This window comes from Doryrhamphus excisus, chromosome 19, assembly GCF_030265055.1.
Source record: "Doryrhamphus excisus isolate RoL2022-K1 chromosome 19, RoL_Dexc_1.0, whole genome shotgun sequence".
Lineage (NCBI taxonomy): Eukaryota > Metazoa > Chordata > Actinopteri > Syngnathiformes > Syngnathidae > Doryrhamphus > Doryrhamphus excisus.
This window is the reverse complement of record NC_080484.1, coordinates 12,858,550-12,880,483: the sequence shown is the minus strand read 5'-3', so window position 1 is coordinate 12,880,483 and position 21,934 is coordinate 12,858,550. Positions and strand designations below refer to the sequence as shown.

Here is a 21,934-nt window from a genome sequence, read left to right as displayed (position 1 = left end):
GGCCATGAATTGAAGTGATTCAAGGTAACACAATACGCAGTTTCATTGCGTTCTTACTCCTCACCAATGTCTGCTTTATGTCTCCTCCAGTTGGCGGGTTTCATCTATGCCTGCTACGTGGTCAAGATCATCTCAGAGGAGGAGGACAGCTGTGAGTGCACCCACACACACACACACACACACACGATAATTTAACGCACGTTTGTTAAACTAAACCTTCCATTAGACGTTATCTAAATTAAATTTGCAGCAACTTGAATACACTTTGTAATACACAATTAGTTGCTATATGTCAAAGACACCTGATGGCGGTCATGGTTTTCAACCAATCCTGCTCATATTTTTCACATATGTGCTTCAGACCACCACGATAATCAATGAAGTGTATGATAAATGAAAAACAAACTCAATATTTTGATTGTTTTCCTCCTCTCTCTATCAAACAGGCTGGATGACAAGAGGGTTCACTCTGTGCATCCGTCTCCACACCTGGCAGCATTGGTTCTATGGTGGAATTAACAGAGCGAGTGAACCCTCCTGTCAGTCTTCCGGTCTCCAGTCTTTATCCCAGCCGGGACAGGCGGAGTGCGAATTTGCACTGTGTGTGCGTCGTGTGTCATACAACCTAATACTTTCTCATGGTCATGGTTTGTGACATGAAAATATCACAGACTAGGAAAATAAATCATCAACTTCATTGAGTGCCAAACGCATTGTGCTGCATTTGGAAAATGTACTTTGACCAAATGTGACCCCCCCCCACCATGAAACGTAAACAGCTTATTCCACACACAATGTTAAACGTGCGTCAAGGAAGTGTAAATGAGCTGAACTTCAGAGTATTTCTGTATTATTTTGCAGGATTTTCGTCAATATTCAGACAAAGGGAATCAAAATGAGAAATATGGTGCAGTGCCCTTAATATATAATAACAACATGTACGGCATATATCATATAGAGGAGCAATAATAGTATGAATATAATATTAGGATAAAAATGGGTGACGTTATGGGTGTACATTATGTGAACAAACGGCTACACAATAGAAATGGCGGCGTCTTGCACAGTACATCGTGAATCAGTCTCACATCCATTAAAAGAGAGGAGAAAAAAAAGCCCCTTTTTGCATGGTGGAACATGTGTTTAATCCACCAAAGTGTTGTGTTTCCTCCTTATCGTCTCTTCATCTCGTCTTGTTTTTTGCTCTCCATCCTCTTTGGATGGATGAAGCCGCTGCGTAAAATCAAGCATGAAGTCTCCAATGAAGCCGTTTTCACTCGGATGAAATTCAAAGGAAATCGAGTCACCTTTCACATTTTGCAGCCAGGCACATTCATTTGCAAGGAGAGAGAGTGTGTGTGTGTGTGTGTGTGTGTGTGTGAGAGTGAGAGAAGAAGAAGCAGTTTCATGCCGGCGCAAAGCTACCCTATTCAGACGACATCATGAAAAGGAAAGATGCTATTCTTAATCAATCCAAGCATCTCGACTAGCTCAATGAAATGTGTTTGGAGGAACACATGCACTGTGTCATTATGCCTGCTTGAAAGTGTGCGTGTGTGTGTGTGTGTGTACCATCTCTCCAGGCAGGCAGTTTAGCTAAAGCGTACTTTAGATCAATAAGCAACCTACAGGTGGTCCTCGGGTTGCAAATGAGTTCTGTTGCTACACTATAGTCAGTCACACTGTTCACATCAAGCTAAAATAGTCAAATACACTAATGCAGGGGTCTCAAACTCAATTTATTTGGGGGCCACTGGAGCTCGGGTCTGGGTGAGACTGGGTTTTCCGCAAAAACCCAGTTTTTTTCCGCAAACCGCATCAGGTTTCCCCCCCCCCCCAAAAAAACGCATTTATTAAAAACAAAAAAATTTAAAAAACTTCGCTTTGGTTCCAATTTTCTACAAGAAAAGCTCTCATTCTACTGTTCTCAAATATCTTACTTTTTATTTTTCTACACAAAATAAGATGAAAAATAAATAAACAAATCAAGAATAAAGAAAATCAATCAATCAGTAATAAATAAATATAATAATAATAATAATAAAACGGCAAATAATACAAACTTAAGAAACCACATATAGTTGCTGGGTAGACAAATAATTTTTTCAGATTGAAATGAACAAAGCATTATTAGAGCCCTGTAGACATGACAAAACACGACTATAGTCACATTTATACTCTTTTTATTTACAACACATTGCGCAACTCCAGGGTCTTGAGACACATGCTAACTCGCAAACTAGAGAGCTAGCGACCTAAACGGTAGCCTTCAAGTTATTTCCTTTAAACTTAAATCGCCAAAAACTTACCACTTCCACACGGCTAGGGAGGATAACTATTAACAGTTATTTAACCTTTAACATGAACATTAATCAAACGTAATAATTTTTTCTGGGTACATGATACCATACAGCATCCATATCAAACTTGTGCAGGCCGCACTAACATTAAACTTTCATATCAAGGCGGGGGCCTCAAACTAGTGTCCTGCGGGCCACATTTGGCCTGTTTGAGACCCCTGCACTAATGAATAGATAAGAAATACAAGAATGAACAAAAACTGGAATAAAAAGGACAACAACTCCTTCTCCCCTCCTTGTAACAGTGCACAGAATACATGACCCCTCGAGCATACAGTAGCATCTTTCTCTTTTGTAAAGAAAAACAACTAAAAAGAGGCAGCGAATGAATGAATGACAGGGAATAAAAATGTTCCCACACATGATAGACGGCAGACATACTTTCCGATCTAAAGCCAAGCCAAGCCCAGGAAAGTCCTCTTATATAGAATGGGACTAATTCACACCTAGTTATGTAAATGTTGTATTTTGGCCCCTGGCTGTGCTCTGCACACGTCTGTTTGCGGAGCTCAACAACCCGCGTTTTAAGATTAGTCAAAGCTACAGTAAGACACTTATTATCAAGCACGTTTCAGCGTCTTATCTTTGCCAAAGCCTCCACAGAATCTCCTGTTCAAATCTTTACCAATTAATTTTGTGTTCACAGGCTGTAAAACTCGTGTTAATCCCACATGCAGAAAAAGCAGTTTGGAAAGTTCCAGCTGACAAACTTGGGTGTGTGCTGTTCAATCGGAAAAATACAATACTACAAATATGGATATGTGGATATATTCAAGTGTTACGGTAATGCAGGGGGGTCCACACTTTGGAGGGCTCTGCGTAATTAGCGCAATTAGTGTACAGCTCCTAGAGCAGTATAGATTTAGATTCCGATTGTGGCAAGACAAATGAGTGGCGAGATAATGGTGACTCGCCTACAGCATAGACGTGGTATGAGCATGAGTGCTGGGAGAGATCCGGTTATTGACAGTTTGGACACAATATGCAAATGACCCCTGTCAGGTGTACCCACTTGTGTTGCCGGCTATTTAGACAATAATGGCTGTGTTGATAGTAAATCTATACTACTATACAACATCAACATCTACTTCCTATAGTACTGTCCATTGAGGACAACATGAACTTGTCCATCAATTGATCATCAAAGTTTTAGAGCTTATACGCCACAGCCCCTAGTAGGCGTCGTAACTTCACCGCTCTCAGAAAATGTCCTGAAAATGATTTCTGGCAAAGAAAAAAGCCTGTTGTCAAAGTCATTTTCCATTATGCTACAGTAATTCTCTGTCTTGATAAGCCTTCAAACTAATGGATATGTCACTCAAACCTGCCTCGGCGGATTACATTGTATCTGAAGCAAAACATCCCTGCTAATGCAGCCTCGTGCGTTGGACCAAAAATGGACTTTTTCCCGGATATTTGGGTCTGAACTAGTATAGTAGCTCATAATATTATTGCAATATTTTCACTTTCACTGTATTGCAGTCATTTTGCACTGTAAAAGGTACAGTAATCCCTCGTTTATCACATACTGGACCCATTGTGACAAGTGAATTTCATTACTAATGAACTGAATATTATTTGTATTTTTGTAGTTCTACTACCAATCATAAAGAACGGAAAAGAGTAGAAAGATTTTATTTTTTCCTAATGAAAGATGAGCTATAGCTTTCTTTTCACAGGTAGCATGTTTATATCATGTTTTTAGTTCTAGGCAACAAAATGGACTTTTTCCCCGATGTTTGGGTCTCAACTATTACAGTAACTCACAATATTATTGCAATATTTTAACTTTCACTGTATTGCAGTCATTTTGCACTGTAAAAGGTACAGTAATCCCTTGTTTATCACGTACTGGACCCATTGTGATAAGTGAATTTCATTATTAATTAACTGAATATTTTTTGTATTTTTGTAGTTCTACTACCGATCATAAAGAACGGAAAAGAATAGAATTTTTTTTTCCCAGATGAAAGATGAGCTATAGCTTTCTTTTCGCAGGTAGCATGTTTATATCATGTTTTTAGTTCTAGGCAACAAAATGGACTTTTTCCCCGATGTTTGGGTCTGAACTATTACAGTAACTCACAATATTATTGCAGTATTTTCACTTTCACTGAATTGCAGTCATTTTGCACTGTAAAAGGTACAGTAAGCCCTCGTTTATCACGTACTGAACCCATTGTGATAAGTGAATTTCATTACTAATGAACTGAAGATGAGCTATAGCTTTCTTTTCGCAGGTAGCATGTTTATATCATGTTTTTAGTTCTAGGCAACAAAATGGACTTTTTCCTCGATGTTTGGGTCTGAACTATTACAGTAACTCACAATATTATTGAAATATTTTGCCACCAATGCCAGTAGTATTGGTGTTTTACTGTATGTCATTTTGCACTGTAAAAGGTACAGTAATCCCTCATTTATCACGTACTGGACCCATTGTGATAAGTGAATTTCTCTGTTTGACTTGAAGACGTGTAGTGAAGCCTGAGGATGGTTTGAGCGCCTGGAACAAACAATTGAGGAAGGGATGTGTACTTTAGGGTCATATTGAGTACTACATCACATTTTCATGACCTTTAAGTGGACAGAATACTTGCGACCAAACATCCCCATATCATTTTCTCCTCAAATTATCTGGGGAATCAATTGAAGCTCCAGAAAAAGCTCGATAACACAGAGGCTGAACAATAATTGCGTCCGAGTCGGGGAAATGGCCCTCGGGTGAGGAAGCTAATGCTTGCTGGAGGGGGCCCGTGAAGATTCCGACTTGCTGAGAAAGCTAATTAGTCTGATAATTGTTTAGCGTGTGCGGCTAACTAACTGGCTTTAATCGGACGGCTTGTAATCAGCACATCAACAACACACACAAGCAAGCTCTGAGGAACGCGACTCGTGTTGTTTGTGTGTCAGAAAGCCATCTGGGACATCTTCACGGCAGCGTGAGTCAGCAGGAAGGAACCTCTCGTGAGGGATCCACCAAAAAGGGGGAAGGAATCCCAGCGGTGGCGGCGATGATTGTCGGAATAATGATCCCGCACGGTCTGGAGTTTTCTGGCACGCACTGCGATCCAAGGACACTGCTGACAGGCCAAAGATTAGCGCTTGTCCTGTTGTGTTTAATAATCATCAGACTAGCTCATGAATACGTGAAGGAGATTATGGATTATTGGATATGTGAGCACTCGAGTAATAAAATAAAGGAAGTAGTGTGAGGATGGATTCTCACATGTGTTGGAACAAATGATGCGTAAAGAGATATGTTATCAATAATTGTTTTAATTGATCTAAATGTTGCTTTTGGTTGGACAAGCTAATGTTGTGTAGCGTCGTCCCAATCGTCCTCATTGTCCCCATCGCTCTATTGTAAATCATAAGACAAATAATAATAAGACAATAAATAAAAATAATACAAATACACTGCATAAAAAAGCATTCTAATTGTGAATGTAGTATTCTACATTGGCCACTAGGTGTCACTAATTGTTCAGTGAGACAAGCACCAGACATAATCACCAGAACAGGCATAATTGATCTCACAACACGCACAATAATAATAACATAATCATCATAATAACACTGTCTACTCAAAACTTAAATGCAACTCAAAATCTCCAACATCACTTCCTGTCCTGCCCGCCACTAAGGTCCCCATAGGGAAGACATTTACTGTGACACGTCTGCATTCCAAACTGGCATCTGCAAAGTCCCCTAAATAAAATATGTGCTGCCGACGGAGACGAGGAAGTAGCCTTTTTTTGGAGCTCGCTGACATCAAAGTGTGGGGGGGGGGGGACTTTCACAGATCCTTCCAGCCGCCTCGGCCGTCTGAAGGAAGCAACCACCTGCCGGCTGCCTCTGGGCTACCAATCTGCCGCTCCATGCTGGATAATTTAAGCTTTACGTGTACAGTAGTCTCCGGGCATGATAAATGTATTACTTCGACAAACGCCTTGCTCCGAAAATAGCTTTTAATATGTGGATTAACAGACGCTCTCCCCTGTGTAGTTGACTTTATAGGCGGCTTCGACTCGTACGGCTACCAGGGGCCTCAGAAGACCTCGCACCTTCAACTACAGCCCATGTACATGTAAGTATTACATGCTAAATACACGCTTCATAAACCACCACGTTAGCATGGTCATGAGTTTACACAAATAATGGTGCTAGGGCAGGGGTGGGCAAACTACGGCCCGGGGGCCACATCCGGCCCGCCAAGTGTTTGAATACGGCCCGTCCGTTCTTTCCAAAGTATTTCATTTAAACTCAACATACGAACTGGCATCATGGCTTGAGCCAACCTTTTGATGGTTTTATCAATTTTGTTATTTGATGTGGTCTGTTGTTTACAAAGTGCTCCTGAAAAAAGGGACACAAGCATAATGATATTAATAATAATAATAATAATAATAATAATAATAAATTTTAAAATATTTAAATATAAAATATTTAAATATAAAATATTCAAATAAAAATATTTAAATATAAAATATTTAAATATAAATATTTAAATATAAAATATTTAAATATAAAATATTTAAATATAAAATAATAAATAATAATAGCAGATTGCATGACACTTTTACAGATACAATAATACCAGGTGGACTGTTACGTGTAAAATATATAGTCTGCATAAACCCCCCCCTTTGTGTTAAATCAATGCGGCCCGCGAGTCAAAAAGTTTGCCCACCCCTGTGCTAGGGCCAAAAATAGCCACTGATTTCATCAAAATTTTGGCAATCCAACTCCCATCTTGGATTTGCTTGACCAAACGTTTTCGGACTAAATTCATAAAATGTTTTTTTCTGTCGTAAAGACACCCAAAATGTTCTTTTTTATTAGTATTTCACTCTTAAATCATCTGATGAGCGACTACAATGTAAGGATTATGATAAGTAATGATGGGTGGGTCTGTGCAGGATTCTCTAGAAGTGCTCAGAAACTGTTTCGACTGTTTAGGATTAATCTGCAAAGAAGGACACCTTCTTTAGCCGTAGATAGGCTTGAAGGGAAGAGCGTAAATAGACAGGGATGGTGGAAACAAAGAGTGATGGATGAAATGTGGAACTAAACAAAGAAGAAAGGCAATAAAGGACCATTCTGTAGTTTTATGTGTCCCTGATGGAGGCCATAACACACATCATAAATCATGGACACCCCCCCACCCCACACACACACACACATACACACACACAGTACCACTAAAGATGGTGCGTTAATGCACACATGCACATGCACAAACATCATCAATATGCTATCATTGTTCCCTCAGCTGTTGTCCTTTCACTTTGCTGTTTATTGGCTCTGGCCAGAGGGACCAATAGATTGTTGTGTCCCAGAGGAAATATCCAACTCTTCACACCTTGCCACCCACCCCCACTTACACACACACACACACACACTTCACAACAATTACTGCCTCCAGAATTGTTTACAATGTGTGCTCTTTTGCAAATGACAAAAACAAAATCTTCAGCTGAACTCATTGATCTCCTCCAGTCAACGCTAACGTACTAAAGGCCGTTACATTAGGTACACCTCCACCCTAATATAACAATAACATCATTTATTGTAGCTTGTGTGCAATGCTGTTAAAGCAACGATACATTAAACAGCCCTTGCTTAAATACTATCATTTCCTGTGTATAAGACGACAACCAGGTAGCTCTTCATTTGACAGCAGCCAATCAAGCGCTATGAAAAAACTCACACAACGATCTTGTCAACCCATTGGAAATCACAGTCATGGCTCAATGTTGTCGTCTGACCCACAGTTTCATCTTACATAGAAGGCTACAATCATCACACGGCAACTTAACACTCCAAAAGCTAGCTAAGAAATATACAATACAAGTACTTAGTGACTTCTCATCGTGCATTTGGGGAGAGGAAGGTAGAGTCAAACATTTTTTTTCATATTCTAATCTGTTATGGCGGCACGGCGGGCGAGTGGTTAGCGCGCAGACCTCACAGCTAGGAGACCAGGGTTCAATTCCACCCTCGCCATCTCTATGTGGAGTTTGCATGTTCTCCCCGTGCATGCGTGGGTTTTCTCCGGGTACTCCGGTTTCCTCCCACATTCCAAAAACATGCTAGGTTAATTGGCCACTCCAAATTGTCTATATGTGCCCTGTGATTGGCTGGCGACCAGTCCAGGGTGTACCCCGCCTCTCGCCTGAAGACAGCTGGGATAGGCTCCAGCACCCCCGCGACCCTTGTGAGAAAAAAGCGGTAGACAATGAATGAATGAATGAATAATCTGTTATTAGGTGTAAAAAGAATCTAAGCCATGAGATGTCAGTAGAAATCAACTGAGGTCAGAAGCTGTACCTTTTGTCTTTTTCCATATGAAAATAATAATAATGATATTTTTTCTCTCTGTCCAGGTCAAAATAAAAGACCAGGAGCTACTTTACTGCTATGTTTTTTTTTGTTGTTGTTGGACAAAGGAGACAGGAAGACACCGCCGTCCTTCCAGTGCTTTGCAGATGATGTAACACTGACCTCTGGTGGTGAGAGTCAGCAACTACAAGGCAAACTGCTTTTATTTGCCTGCAGGCGGGAGGGAGGCTTTTTAACCTTACATGCTGCTGTGTTTCTGCACTGGAGGCGTAAAACATCACACTGACGAGCACCTTGGTCAACTTTATGGTACTTTTTCTTGCTCTCTAGTGCCTGAGAGATGCGGAGACGTTCTGACAGTACACTAACAAACAAGGAATGTCAGCCGTCTTTCTTTTCTTCCTACTTCCAAGTTTGTTTGGATTCTGGATACATGCGATGGATGCTTTCATGATGAACTTTGTTTAAAAAAAAAAACATGTAGAAAGACACAAAGCGATGTAGAAACGTGCTGATATAAATTCATGTTTACAGCCTTGACGGGAGGAGTAAGATTTTTTTTTTTTTAATCCGAGAACTTTTTTGTGTGTCTTCATACCTCGGCTGTCTGAATACTTTGTCTTCCACCCACGAGAGACAGGCAGCAAGAAGACGAGGGAGAGGTCAGGCAGGTTGTTAGCAAGCAGCATCCATCCGTGACTAAGACATCTCCCAAAGGTAACGTCTTACCTTGACACAAACGACAATCACAGTCAGTGGCCTCAATCTGCAACTGGGCTCTTTTTTTTTTACATTGTTAACGCAAAACACCCAAAATGGGCTGCTTTTATACTATTTTCCCCGACATAATCCCATTACGCATATCTGAGACATATACAGGTACGAGGTTCCATGTGTATGCTTGGGACTAAAAATGGCCGCCAATAGGGAAACAAAGCACAATTTTTTTTTCTGATCTAATTACATTTTAAGAAGCCTAAAACTAAGAAACAGTTGATCTACATCAGGGGTGTCCAAAGTGGGGGGGAAATAATGTCATTTTAGGAGCATAAAGTTGAAATGTGGAAATAAAACAAAATAAAGTTGGCATTTATGGGAAATTAGGTTGGGAAAAAGTTAAGTTATAATATTATGAGAATAAGGTCAGCATATTATGGGAATAAATGTATAATATTGGCGGCACGGTGGTCTAGTGGTTAGCGCGCAGACCTCACAGCTAGGAGACCAGGGTTCAATTCCACCCTCGGCCATCTCTGTGTGGAGTTTGCATGTTCTCCCCGTGCATGCGTGGGTTTTCTCCGGGTACTCCGGTTTCCTCCCACATTCCAAAAACATGCTAGGTTAATTGGCCACTCCAAATTGTCCATAGGTATGAATGTGAGTGTGAATGGTTGTTTGTCTATATGTGCCCTGTGATTGGCTGGCCACCAGTCCAGGGTGTACCCCGCCTCTCGCCCGAAGAAAGCTGGGACCCCCGCGACCCTCGTGAGGAAAAAGCGGTAGAAAATGAATGAATGTATAACATTACAAAAAGACAATTTAAGAAGTTGACATATTTGGACAAAAAATAGGAAATGGTTTGCACATGCCTGATGTACATCAAAAGAGACCTTGAATTTTGCTCTTTTCATACAATTTTCCTCCCAATCCCCTCATAACTAAAACAGTGCAAGAGTCTTTTGTCCAATTCTTCATGTCATAAGTGCCAATGATGCGTTGCTTTGTGGAATTCTCTACAACAGGAAAATAACAGACTGCTGGAGACAAAAAAAAAGGGACGCCAATATGGAAACAAAGCAAAAAAATATGTTTTTTTTTTTGTACCAAACTACTTTTTGGACTTGCTGGACCAAACATTTGAGGCCTTGTTCCAAACACTTTTGGTGGCGGACACATCCCGGGGACGTGGAAGGACGTTGTGTGTGTTTGCATGAGATGTTGCATATTTACTCTCATGCGTACTTCTTAGCTACTCCGAGGGAACTTTGGTGAATGCTTCTCCTCAAAGAAATGTGAACTTTAGTTGTTGGTTTTTTTTGGGTTTGTTTTCCAACAATGTAACCTGTAACAATGTTTTCTAAATGGCGTGTTTCTTGTTTTCTACCGTATGATGTTGTGTAACAAGTGGCCCTGTGTTTTATTTTATTGGATATTTTTTACACTATGGCTAGGGATGGGCATTCTAATCAGTTATTTGCCAAGAACTGTCCGGATTTCATTCATTCACTCGAGCAGTGATGACAAAAACGGAGTGCAGTACTCGGCTGCTGCTTCAGCCTCAGCTAGTTTGCTACTACTGTACAGTATATTAGGTAGTATGAGTAGCTAGCTAGTATTATGGCCGCATTGAAAACATAAGAATAATCTGACATTTCCAGAATCAATTTGTAAATTCGTGAGAATAAAGTTGTGAATTTATAAGAATAAAATTCAGAACTTTACGAGAAAGGCCAAAGGTCGCCTCAGTGCCCCCTTTTCATAGCTGTCTCAGGAAATGCCTGCTACGACAGAGTATTAAAATAATGTGAGATTTTGAGAATAAATTTTCGTAAATCGTAAATTGTTCTCGTAAATTTACAACTTATTTCTTGTAAAGTTGTAATATGAGAATAAAGTCGTAATTTACAACTTTAATCTGATAAATTTACCACATTTTTCTCGTAAATTTACAACTTATTTCTTGTAAAGTTGTAATATGAGAATAAAGTCGTAAATTTACAACTTATTTCTTGTAAAGTTGTAATAGGAGAATAAAGTCGTAAATTTACAACTTTAATCTGATAAATTTACCACATTTTTCTCGTACATTTACAACACTATTCTGGCAAATTTATGATCTTCCTTTTTTTTATGTGGCCCTAATACTTTGTTGTAAGTTTGCTGTCCAAAGACACCAAAATAAACACCGTAAATGCTCTAATTATAGGTCAACCAAGCTGGTATGTGGAAGCAGGTGATAATGGGAGAAAGGAATGTGAAATCTACATCAGGAGGTTGTCTACAGCCACAGCTGGCCATGCCAATGCTTTCTGACCTGGTGCTAATTAGGTTTTATGCTTTTGCTATAGGAGACTGGAGGCATTAATTGGAGCATTTATGGCCGCTACATTATTAGGCTCAATACAACAATGACACAGAAGATCAGGACTTCAGATCACTCAATCTTCTCACATCCTGTTAGAAATAATACAATTTTTTTTTTACCATGGCTTGAAATCAAGGAAATACCATGAAATGCCCATCTCTAACAAGGACCATCACTGTAGAATGAAACTAACTGATTGTAGTCCAAAAGCTGCATACACTAATTGAAACCAAAAGAACGTTTTGACTCGGTAGCGATATGGACGAGTAGCGGTAGGCCTGATAAATTAAAAAAAAAAAAAAAAGTCTTTCCATGTCGTTGTAAGCAGGAGCGCAGTTATTGACAGTGGAGGCGGGTTTGGGGTTCGGGGGAGGTGTGCAGACGACGTTTTAGACTATGAAGGGGTCAATAGGTCTTTTGTCTGTGGACTTGTGGGGACACAGTGGGGCTTACAAGATGGACATTTGTGTCAATAAACATTCAGACCAGGCTTTCTACGCTTCAAATCTCACAACACAAGCGTGTTTTGTTTGACGTTTGATAAAAGTAGCGCGAGCATTTGCATTAAGAACAGCATGCATGGTGACGGCAGCCATTTTGGGAGGGGATAAATCAGAACCACTGTTACAGACAGTATCACTGCAACGCCCATGATGTCCTTCTCTACGACACCACAGCTTGCATCCTTTGATTTGAAACAAGTTGTGATCCCATCATTTTGGATTCAAAGGCTGGATTTTGGGCTTTGACCATTACCAAAATAATACTGATAAGTTTGCTGTTCCATCATTTTGGATTAAAGTTTATTATACTCTATTTTATAAGTAACTAATGTCATCACGTCAGAGTAAAGTGGATTTTATTGATAATAAATTAAAGAAAGCACCTTACCTCCAAAAACAGATTTAATTCAATACATATTTACATATTTACAAAAGAAATGGTCTTAGTAGAACACACAGCATAGCATGCTACAGCAAGTATGCTAATTAGTTTACTTTCACCCCCTCTCGCGGACATCACGAGTGCTGCATGCTGTTCACCAGGTGGCCGCTTTCCGCATCATGCTGACGTCACTACCCGGAAGTGTGAGGTTTTTGTTTTGTTTTGGTGCTTGACTTTTTAGTTGGACTAGCAGGCTGACATGCGGCGGGTCGGGACAGGGACGAGGACCAGAACCAAAGCCGAACATTGAATAAATGGGGCAAGACCGACCGGTGATGGAAGATGACGCTTCAATACATGACACATGCAAAAGGCCGACTTTCACCGACGACAAGGTGAAAGCTTTCAGCGACCTGCCGACAGGAAGCAGCAAAGTTGAGGTGTCGCTGCGAAATCTGGACCGAAGACGTGCCAGCAGAGGAAAGTTATCTCATGACGAGGAACAAAAGAAAGAAGAAGAACAAGACAGCGATGCGGAGGACAACAACAATAACAACTGCAACGGGGCGCCCAGGGGGGCGGGCATTGTGGAGCTTCTCAGGGGGAGTTTGCTGGCTTGGACGTCTCCCCTTGACTGCACAAGCCCGGGCGGTCGGATGCAGGGAGACTCCGAGGTTGACAAAGCCGCTGTTTGCGTCGACAAAAGCGGCCACGAAGGCGAGAAGGACCCGCGTGGCAAGCCGGGAGAAGCTGGGATAGAAAACGAGGCTATCCCTGTCGTTTTAACCTCTTCGGACACCAGAGGAGTTGATATAGTTTCACTTTTAGATACTCAGCGTCTGAAACGCGACACAAATCAGACTACTGTAAGCCTGGACGCCACTTCTAGCGGCAAAGAGCATGTTTATTGCACTGTCTACTGCATCGCTGACGACAGCGACCTGGATGACACTGCTCGTTTCAAGCACCGCGATGACACTGTAACAACTCAAGATGATCGCCACACTACCAGTTCTGAGAACGACTTGGTCCTGTACACTACCGAAGACCTAGTGGACCCCTTGGGGGAGGCAGACCTCCAACGCCGGCTTACAGCACTGCAGACAGGTGCCCGTGCAGCCGAAGTGCAGCGGTGCCGGGTGTGCCTGGAGGAGAAAACAATCGCACCCTTGCCGTGCTGCAGGAAGCTGGTGTGTGATGAATGTTTGACTCTGTACGTCGGCTCCCAGGTGGGTAGCAGGAGGGACAAGGGTTGCAACGTGGGGGGTAGTACTGTTTTAATAAGTCACCTTTTTAATAAGACAACTATTTCCTTTCTGCTAACTTTGTGCCAAAGTGATTACCGCCTCTAAGCTTTTTGGGAAAATCCTCATTAGAACCGTCATAAAATTACAATTATGTAAAACTACTGAAAATGCTATGGGGTCTACGACAAAACCTTGCGGTACACCTCAGCAGCTTGTTCTTTTAATAGTGTCCTCATAGGTTCAAAGTGGGATCATCGACAAGAATAAATTTGGAATTTATGAGGAAAAAGTCATCATCATATCATAAAACTAAAGACATTTTAAATTTGCAAGAATTAACTAATTTTACGACTATTAATTTTACTAATAATAAATAATGATTTTACTAATTTTATGGAAAAAGTAGTCAGGTTTAGTGAGTGATATTAACTATGGTTGTCTGACGAATAAACTGTCATGTTATGTTCAGGGCTGCACGGTGGTCGAATGGTTAGCGTGCAGACCTTACAGCTAGGAGACCAGGGTTCAATACCTCCCTGCATGTGTGGGTTTTCTCCGGGTACTCCGGTTTCCTCCCACATTCTAAAAACATGCTAGGTTAATTGCCGACTCCAAATTGTCCGTAAGTATGAATGTGAGTGTGAATGGTTGTTTGTCTATATGTGCCCTGTGATTGGCTGGCCACCAGTCCAGGGTGTACCCCACCTCTCGCCCTGAGTCAGCTGGGATAGGCTCCAGCGACCCCCGTGAGGAAAAGCTATAGAAAATGAATGAATGTTATATTCAGCCAGATCATTTCCTGTACTCTACCGTTTTATCATCAGCAGTTAATGGTCATTTTATGGCCCAGGAAAGCAAATTTACTTGGAATTTGAACACATCGTGAGTGGCAACACGTGCATGCGGGTGCCATGAACCTGCCCAACGAGTTGGGCGGCATGTTTTTTTTCCCTTCTGACAAATGATGGCTGGAAGTGCTTCGGTTATCCATTATGAGGTGGCTTGTTGCATCCAATACAAGACCTCTATTAAAAAAAGGCTGTTTTTTTTAATCACAACATAATAGCTTTTGTCATCTGATTTGGTTATTTGAGTGTAGAAAGTTGAAGTTGAAACCCCTTTGAGTGGCCGTTAGGGGTGACACAAGATCCCGTGAGATTATAATGTGATTTCCTGTTCAGTCTTGTGTGTACTAGGCCTGGGACGATAATAAACAAAATGAAAAAGAAGTGCATCATTTTGCTAGCCTCAATTAATTGCCCTGTGAAAGGCGTGTCTGTTTTCCTCGTCTCCGCCTCCAAACAGGCATCGGTTTCAGCACCTAGGCGCGTTTCCTCTGTAGAACAACGGCATGAATGGAGTGAACCCTTTGTCAGTCATACAGGCCGGGCTGCTAGCATACACACAGTGCAGAAGAGTGTAGCTTCGTCAGGAGCAATGCAAGGTAATATAGAAATTAAACGACTAGATCGCCGTATATTGGCATATTTTTTGAAGTATACTTTTCTTAAAAGTAATGATAAAGTCTTGTGAGTGTCTGGTGACACCCACCTCTATGAAAGGCAGGATTTTTGATACAGCCCATTAGATGGTGTCCCTAATATTGTGGCCGATAAGTGTGTATTGTGATTATGTGCATTTGTGCTGTTGCGTGCATGCCAGCTTGAATGACCCGTGCTCGTTATGGATTAATGAATGTATCTCCAGGCCTCCTCCGGCCCTCCATTTATGTAACATTTAATCGCATTATGTTGTGAATTGTTAATCCTTTCCCATCAGGAATGCTTTTCCAATGCACGAGTAACGCTAGTAAGGAGGATTCACGTTTTAAATACCCACTCCACTCTCTCTATCGTGACCTGCAGGTGCGAGTGGCCAAGGCTTCCATCCGCTGTCCCATCTCGGAGTGCAGCGGCCTGCTGGAGGACACCCTGGTGGTGTCCCACCTGGCCAGCGAGGACGTGCTCAGGTATCGCTACTTCCTGGAACTGAGTCAGCTGGACTCCAGCACCAAGCCCTGCCCACGCTGCAGCCACTTCACCTCGCTGACCGGGCCCAGCCCCGGGCGCTCGGAGCACAAGTACAAGGTGAAGTCCGCCGAACGTCTTTACAACTACTACGACTACTTGCGAGGACTAGACGTGACATTATGACATCATCTCTTTTGTTGTAGATCCAGTGCAGCAACTGCCAGTTTGTGTGGTGCTTCAAGTGCCACGCGCCCTGGCACCACGGCATCAAATGCCGCGACTACCGCAAGGGGGACACTCTGCTGAAAAGCTGGGCGAGCGTCATCGAGCGCGGCCAAAGGAACGCCCAGAAGTGTCCCAAGTGCAAGGTGAGAACTGACCTTGAGGGTTTTTCGTCCATCATAAAGAGATTTACATCCCCCGCTACCTGATGCACAGCCATTTTTAAACATTAAAAAAACAACGTGTGACAGATGGCTAAAAAAATGCTGCCTTACGAGTCAAGACGACCCAAGAAACGATGCTAAATGTTTGCTGGCCGTGTCATAACGTGAACTTGAGCTCCATAGAAGAAGAGGAGGGCCTGTTTTGTTGTCAAGTCCAGTAAATTGATGTCAGGTTGAGCTTTTAGTGGAGCTTAATGCACACTTAATAGCCGGACATGCTAGCTTTAGCTAAGTAGCAGAGAGTCATTAAGTGTCCTGATGCGTGCATACATTAGATCAGGGGTCTCAAACACAATTTACTTACAGCTCGGGGCTGGGTGAGACTGGGCCGCATCAGGTTTACAAAAAAAAAAAAAAAAACAAAAAACGCATTTATTAAAAACAAAAAAATTTAGAAAACGTCGCTTTGGTTCCAATTTTCTACAAGAAAAGCTCTGATAAAACGTTCCACTGTTCTCAAATATCTTACTTTTTATTTTTCTACACAAAATAAGATGAAAAAGAAATAAACAAATCAAGAATAAAGAAAATCAATCAATCAGTAATAAATAAATATAATAATAATAAAACGGCAAATAATAAAAACTTAAACCACATATAGTTGGTGGGTAGACAAATTATTTTTTTCAGATTAAAATGAACAAAGCATTATTAGAGCCCTGTAGACATGACAAAACACGACTATAGTCACATTTATACTCTTTGTATTTACAACATATTGCGCAACTGCAGGGTCTTGAGACACATGCTAACTCACAAACTAGAGAGCTAGCGACCTAAACGGTAGCCTTCAAGTTATTTTCTTTAAACTTAAATAGCCAAAAACTTACCACTTCCACACGGATAGGGAGGATAACTATTAACAGTTATTTAACCTTTAACATGAACATTAATCAAACGTAATCATTTTTTCTGGGTACATGATACCATACAGCATCCATATCAAACTTAAACATTAAACTTTCATATCAAGGCAGGGGCCTCAAACTAGTGTCCTGCGGGCCACATTTGGCCGTGTGTTTAAGACCCCTGCATTAGATGAACTTTTCAACCTGATGGACAGCGTTTTCATTGAAATGTGTGTGTGTGTGTGTGTTTGTGTGTGTGTGCAGATCCACATCCAGCGCACAGAGGGATGTGATCACATGATCTGTACGCAGTGCAACACTAACTTCTGTTACCGCTGTGGAGAGCGATACCGTCAACTCAGGTATGTCTTGTTTTCTTTTTAAAAATGACCTCAGTACCCCTCTGCCCCCCCACCCCCACCCCAACTGGTTTACCTCACCTGAGATTTGCTGTTAAGGTTTTTCGGGGATCACACGTCCAACCTCAGCGTGTTTGGCTGCAAATTCCGATATCTGCCCGATAAGCCCCATCTGAGGCGGCTAATAAGAGGCTCCATCTGTGGTCAGTGTGTGTGTTTTCGTGTGTGTTTCCTATACAGTGGAATTTCTTAAGCCCAGCGCCCCCTTTTTGACCAAAAAAAAAAAATCGGTATCTGAAGTCCGATTTCACGTATACCGCCCCCCAGCACATCTTTTACTTCCTGTTGTGACTTTCTGCCAAACATCAAAATGAATGAACGGCAGACATGTTGAGACCTTTTTTTGTTTCGTACTTGACCCTTAAATCCGCCGGTACGCTTGGCTTCTCTCCAAGTACGCATTTCGCGAAGTTCAGATTGTGTCTGAAACACTTAAGAGAAAAGCAAGAGTTACGTAGCGCGCTTGGAATGACGGGGCAGTGTGGCAACCAAATCACCTTGTCATGATGCTTTCCCCATTTACATTTTTTCCACTTTTTACGAGTAGCAGTTCTTAACTTCTTTTTACACTTTTATTCATAGAGGTTCCACTGTCTGGAGTTGTTCATTTATTCGTTCACCAGCCCTGGTGTACATGTGGGGATGTGTTTATATGTTCCTGTTGTTGCAGGCTTGAAGGTGCTGGTAGCGCCGGTGGTCATTTCACTGGTCCTGGTTTTTGGAGCGCTGGCGCTGGTCATAGGTAACATCTTTGTTTATTTAGCTTAAAGCGAAACAAAAGCTTGGAAGCAGGTGTTCTTTGCATAGAGTCTGTTGTTTTCAAAGTCGTTCGATATAACAAATACATTTTTATACTTATAATATATTAATAATAATAATAATAATACTTTAATGATTTGGAGTGCATGAGAAAGCGGAACAGTGGCTTTCTTTTAAAGTATGCAGCAGCAACAGAAGCTGCATTATGTAGCATTACATTGTGTGGTGAAGCTAGTCATTAGCAGGCTAGCAGCTAGCCGGTGTGGTTAGGTGTCACTACACCATAAATGTAGTTCTTGGGCGTAACAATGTTAATAACAATAATAATAATGGAGCTGGTTAAAATGGAGGTGACATTATGTAAATGATTTTGTCATATCTTCTGAGCCACGTCTCCGTGTGTGTAGGTGTGATCGGTTTCCCCATCTACTACGTGTGCAAGAGGAGGAAGAAGCAGCGCTTGATGGGATCCGTTCGGTGGGTCTGATGTCGGCCGCGCAGAAGGAGCATCTCCTCAGGGACACGTCGCACCCACGCTACCCGGACCACTGCTCGCAATTAAGTCATTTTTTACTTGTCCTCATGACAGGAAGTTGCAGTTTTGCACAAAAAAAAAAATTTAATCCACGCTTGACATCTATCGGATCACGTTGGATGAGTTTGGATGGTTTGTTTGCACCTGCACACCTGATTGATTGACGTTGGGATGAGGTGGGAGTGTGTTGACACGGCAGGAAGCGAACGCACTGATAAGCACTGGTGGACACAAGATTGGATAAAATGGAGAATTTTGCAAAAACACACATTAATGCTGATGAATAATTCATGCCACATTTTTAAATATCTGCAAGCTTTTTGTGCTTACATTGGAAAGTGATGATACTAGAAGTTTCCATGAGGATTGGAGTGCAAATATTAAGGATGCAGTGTGTGTGTGTGTGTGTGTGTGTGCCCTGAGTGCCCACACAGTGCATGTCAGCATGTGCATCATCAGAAAAACAAAACCAGACAGTCAGCTTGTTGCACCGTGCCAAAACAATCCTGCCTGAACATTGCAGGCTCAATCAATCTACACTTTTTTTTTGGAATCACGGCTCAGATGGGATTTCCATGTCAGGATTTTTTTCTTATTGCCAAAGAAAACGCTGGATGTTTAGGTACTTCGCTACCAAATAACAACCCTTGCCACTGGCTGATGACAGCATTGTCCTTGTAAGATGAAAACCAACCTCTGCTATATTTAGATCCACAGGTGTGGATGATGGAGGAAATGCAATACCATTCCACCTTTATGGATATATGACTTCCTTACAGAGAAAGCAAACTGTTAGAATAAATATGAGGGCCACAATGAAAAGAAACAAATCATTTTGTGTGCACTTGCTTAATATTCACAGAAAAAATTGTAAGCTAAAACACCTTTTAGGTTTTTGGTGCAGAATATGAAAGAATCTTGAAATTATTATGAGGCAAAAACGTTCAAATGAAGTCACCAGAATAACGTTACAAAATGGTACAATAAAGAAAACAAATGGGGACATTGAAAGAAAGTTGTAATGTTGCAAACAAAAAAAGTTATGTTATGAAATTGTTGTGACATTACAGTGGAGTTGGAATGTTAAAGCAACGTATGCAATAATTTAGTCATAATGTTACGAAAAAGGCTGTATTGTTACGAGAACAGAGGAGTGGTAATATTACTAGAGTAAAGCCGTAATACCAAATATTGTTGTAATGTTATGAAAACTGTCAATCTGGAATACTGTCGTGATGCTCCAAACATAAGTGGTGATGTTACGAGAATACGGTTAATGGACATTTTGCGGTTAACATGTCTAAAGAATAAAGTCGGGATTTTATTAGAAACAGCGAGTAACATTTGAATGAAGTTGTTGGTGTTGCGAGACAAAAAGTCGTAATACTACGAAAAAAAAGGTTTGGGTGCCACAACAATAGAGTCGTAATTTAACGAAAAAAGTTGGTAAGATTGCAATAGGGTTGTTGGTGTCGCGAGACAAAAAGTCGTAATGCTACGAGAAAAAAGGTTCGGGTGCCACAACAATAGAGTCGTAATTTAACGAAAAAAGTTGGTAACATTGCAATAGGGTTGTTGGTGTCGCGAGACAAAAAGTCGTAATGCTACGAGAAAAAATGTTCGGGTGCCACAAGAATAGTCGTAATTTAACGAAAAAAGTTGGTAACATTGCAATAGGGTTGTTGGTGTCGCGAGACAAAAAGTCGTAATACTACGAGAAAAAAGGTTCGGGTGCCACAAGAATAGAGTCGTAATTTAACGGAAAAAAGTTGGTAACATTGCAATAGGGTTATTGGTGTCGCGAGACAAAAAGTCGTAATACTACGAGAAAAAATGTTCGGGTGCCACAACAATAGAATCGGAATTTTACAAAAAAAGTTGATAACATTGGAATAGAGTTGTTGGTGTCGCGAGACAAAAAGTCGTCAAAAAGTTACGAGAAAAGATGCGGTTGTGTGTGTCACAAAGGTAAAGTCGTAACTTTACGGCTTTAAGTTGATAACATTGGATTAAAGTTGTGATGTTACTACGACAGCCACGTTACGAAAAAAAAAGCAATCATGCCGCGAGAATTAAGGCAGAATAGTACAAATAAAAATGTTACAAGAATAACATCGTCCGTCGGTTTAGTTTATTATTGATTGTTTATAAGTGATGACTTTTCACAAAATATTCAATTTTGTTGTGTTAATATTTTTTTCCGCCAATGTGACTCTATCAGAAGGATGTTTTGTCAGAATATGTTCGGTGTCACGTGACTGTTTCAGGCCAATCAACGTAAAGGTTGCTAATTTGTATTGGCTGGCTGTTATACTTGACTTTTTTTTAACACATCACGTTTGAAATGTGCCTTATAACTGCTAACAACAAAGCAATGTATCACACCTGTTGATCATGTGCTGTCAATGGAAAGACTATTATTATTACTGTATTATTATTATTATTAGATACGGGGTAATAATGTTAATAGTACACACTTCACAGGGTAAATATTATGTACAACATTCAGTTGTGCTCTCAGATATCTATCCAGTAACACCACCCAGGGTCTCAGCTGCATCCCAAATGTGTATAATTGTTCTTTTGCACATATTGACCTACCCATGGCGGGAAAGGAGACATTTCCAAGTACAGTACTGTAGATGAATGTAAATATATACACTAGATTGTGGTCACGAGGATACTGCACCGTGTACGCATTCTTCTTCATATTTAGGGGACTGCTCACTCCGTCTAATGAAGTTTATTTAAAATGTGGCTGGAGAAAGAATAAAGTGAAGTTCACCTCCTAACTTGTTCCCTTGTTTTGTTTATACTGTACACTGTGGTTACAGTTTGTTGTCAGCAGGGGGCAGCAGAGCACCAGCGCAGGTAAATCCATTTAAGCTATAAATAAACACTCAGTGAGATAAATTGACATACGTAGCGAAAGATACGTGTTTTGTATTTTACAGGTATGTCTACAAAAGCAGATAAAATAGCATTCTGTCACTCAAACAGACGCGGAAGTAAGCTAAAGGTACGCCCGCCCTCAT

The 21,934-nt window shown here is 41.0% G+C and overlaps 2 protein-coding genes across 6 annotated transcripts in view; both read left to right on the top strand.

Moving 5' to 3' along the window:
* nkain2 (sodium/potassium transporting ATPase interacting 2) overlaps positions 1-10,525 on the top strand; it is a 71,633-nt gene extending 61,108 nt beyond the window's left edge. For 4 of the 5 annotated variants that reach the window (XM_058057093.1, XM_058057094.1, XM_058057092.1 and 1 more), the window contains 3 exons: positions 91-151; positions 6,369-6,450; positions 8,750-10,525. In XM_058057093.1, the coding sequence (XP_057913076.1) occupies positions 91-151; positions 6,369-6,450; positions 8,750-8,759 (153 nt within the window). In that variant the 3' untranslated portion in view covers positions 8,760-10,525. The remainder of the gene's footprint in view (positions 1-90; positions 152-6,368; positions 6,451-8,749) is intronic. The other variant, XR_009120229.1, reaches the window with a different exon arrangement.
* A 2,154-nt stretch (positions 10,526-12,679) lies between these two features.
* rnf217 (ring finger protein 217) lies at positions 12,680-21,681 on the top strand. The gene is made up of 7 exons (XM_058057076.1): positions 12,680-13,904; positions 15,788-16,009; positions 16,096-16,260; positions 17,451-17,548; positions 17,645-17,748; positions 18,276-18,347; positions 18,772-21,681. Exons 1-7 carry the CDS (start codon positions 12,990-12,992, stop codon positions 18,849-18,851), a joined length of 1,656 nt encoding a protein of 551 aa, XP_057913059.1. The 5' UTR covers positions 12,680-12,989; the 3' UTR covers positions 18,852-21,681.
* Positions 21,682-21,934: the final 253 nt, after the last annotated feature.